Source organism: Lycium barbarum, chromosome 7 (assembly GCF_019175385.1).
Source record: "Lycium barbarum isolate Lr01 chromosome 7, ASM1917538v2, whole genome shotgun sequence".
Classification (NCBI taxonomy): domain Eukaryota; kingdom Viridiplantae; phylum Streptophyta; class Magnoliopsida; order Solanales; family Solanaceae; genus Lycium; species Lycium barbarum.
In genome coordinates, this window is record NC_083343.1 from 28,834,343 (window position 1) to 28,836,162 (window position 1,820).

General features: G+C 41.8%; 1 protein-coding gene across 1 annotated transcript; it reads left to right on the forward strand.

The window, feature by feature from the left end:
* Positions 1–742: 742 nt before the first annotated feature.
* LOC132601438 (uncharacterized) lies at positions 743–1,547 on the forward strand. Its single transcript, XM_060314517.1, has 2 exons — positions 743–939; positions 1,379–1,547. Exons 1-2 carry the CDS (start codon positions 743–745, stop codon positions 1,545–1,547), a joined length of 366 nt encoding a protein of 121 aa, XP_060170500.1.
* Positions 1,548–1,820: the final 273 nt, after the last annotated feature.

The window sequence follows — 1,820 nt, forward strand, 5'->3', positions numbered from 1 at the left end:
TTTGTTTGGGGAAATGAGTTAATATACACCTAACATCAGATGTTATAAAGGAAAATTTTCAGAACAGAGTGATGAGAATATAAGAGCGGAAATGACTAAGTACATGTAATAAGAGCTGAAGTGGCTAAATGTTGAGATTGAAAGCCTAAATGGCTGAGAACCCGATGGGAAATGGTTTCGGGTAGTGTATGGACCTCATGAGTCTCCCATGAGCCACCTATTCGATATTATGTATGACTTGTCTTGGGTTTTGTTTCTTGCAGGGACATACGTTGGCCTTATTGGCCTGTTCAGATATGTGTGTGTGTGTGTGTGTGTGTGTGTGCATATATATATATATGGGTGTAATCCCTTTTCATACGATTCTGAGTACGGCCTTGTTGGCCTAGATTAGTATAGTTTACTTTACAGATTGTCCTTGCCGGCCTAGATCATTTGATTGCATTTAGGTTTCACAAGTTACAGAATGGTACCCTCGGGATCCTGTAAGGTACTGGGTACCCAAGTTTAGGGCATAATGACTTGATGCCACGCCTTGTGGAGGGATACTTGCGTATGTAGTTGCACAGTCTTCTTTGATTGAGGGGGTCAAAGCTCATCGATTTGAGGATCGTCGATTGCTTTAGCTCAAAGAGCAGGTGAGCAAGGACATACTAAGAGAGAAACTATCGCCTCCAATAGGAGTGCTATGGCATGATGGTAGGCTATGTGTTCCAGATGTGGATACCTGAGGCAGACTATTATGGAGGAAGCTCGCAATTCTCATTATTCCATGCATCCAGGAGCCACAAAGATGTATCAAGACTTGAAGAAACATTTCTGGTGGATGAGGATAAAGAGAACCATATCCAATTATGTGGCTCGTCATTTGAATTTCCAACAGGTTAAGTATGAGCATCAGAAACCTGGAGGATTAGCTCAGAATTTGGTTATTCCTGAGTGAAGATGGGAGAGAATCACTACTAATTTCGTGGTAGGCTTGCCACATATTTTGAGGAGACATGATTCAGTTTGGGTGATTGTGGAAAGACTTATCAAATTCAAAAATTTCATATTGCTTCAGGCTATATTCACAGTAGAACAGTTAGCACAAATCTATATCCATGAGATAGTTTGGTTGCACGGGGTTCCTATTTCTATTATTTCGGATAGAGGGTCGCAGTTTATGCCTCAGCTTTGGCAGTCTTTTTAGAAGGCTCTGGGTACTACAGTTGAGATCAGTACAACATTTCACGCACAGACAGATGTCCAGTCGAAGCGAGTTATTTAGAACTTAGAGAACAAGTTGAGAGCATGTGCCATTGATGTTTTTTTTTTGGGGGGGGGGGGGGTATTGGGATGAGCAGTTTCCTTTGGTGGAGTTTGCTGACAATAACAGCTACCAGTCTAGTATTGAGATGCCACCTTATGAGGCTTTGTATGATAGACAGTGTCGTTCTCCAGTTGGTTGGTTCGAACCTGATCAGAAGATGCTTTTGGGTCCAGAGATGGTTCAGCAAGCTTTCGACAAGATAAAGGTAACCCAAGACTGGCTCAAGACATCTTAGAGCCGGAAAAAATCCTATTCAAACAAGATAGTCTATGATCTAGAGTTCATTGAGGGTGATATGGCACTTTGGAAAGTATTGCCCAAGAAGGTTGTTATAAGATTTGTCAAGAAGGGAAAGTTGAGCCTGAGGTGTATCGGTCCTTTTGAAATCCTAGAGCGGATAGGGGTAGTTGCCTTTAGACTGGCTACCACCATCCTTATCATAAGTTCATTTAGTTTTTCATGTTTTCATGCTCCAAAACTCTAGAGACCCAAGTCATATTGTACAGGT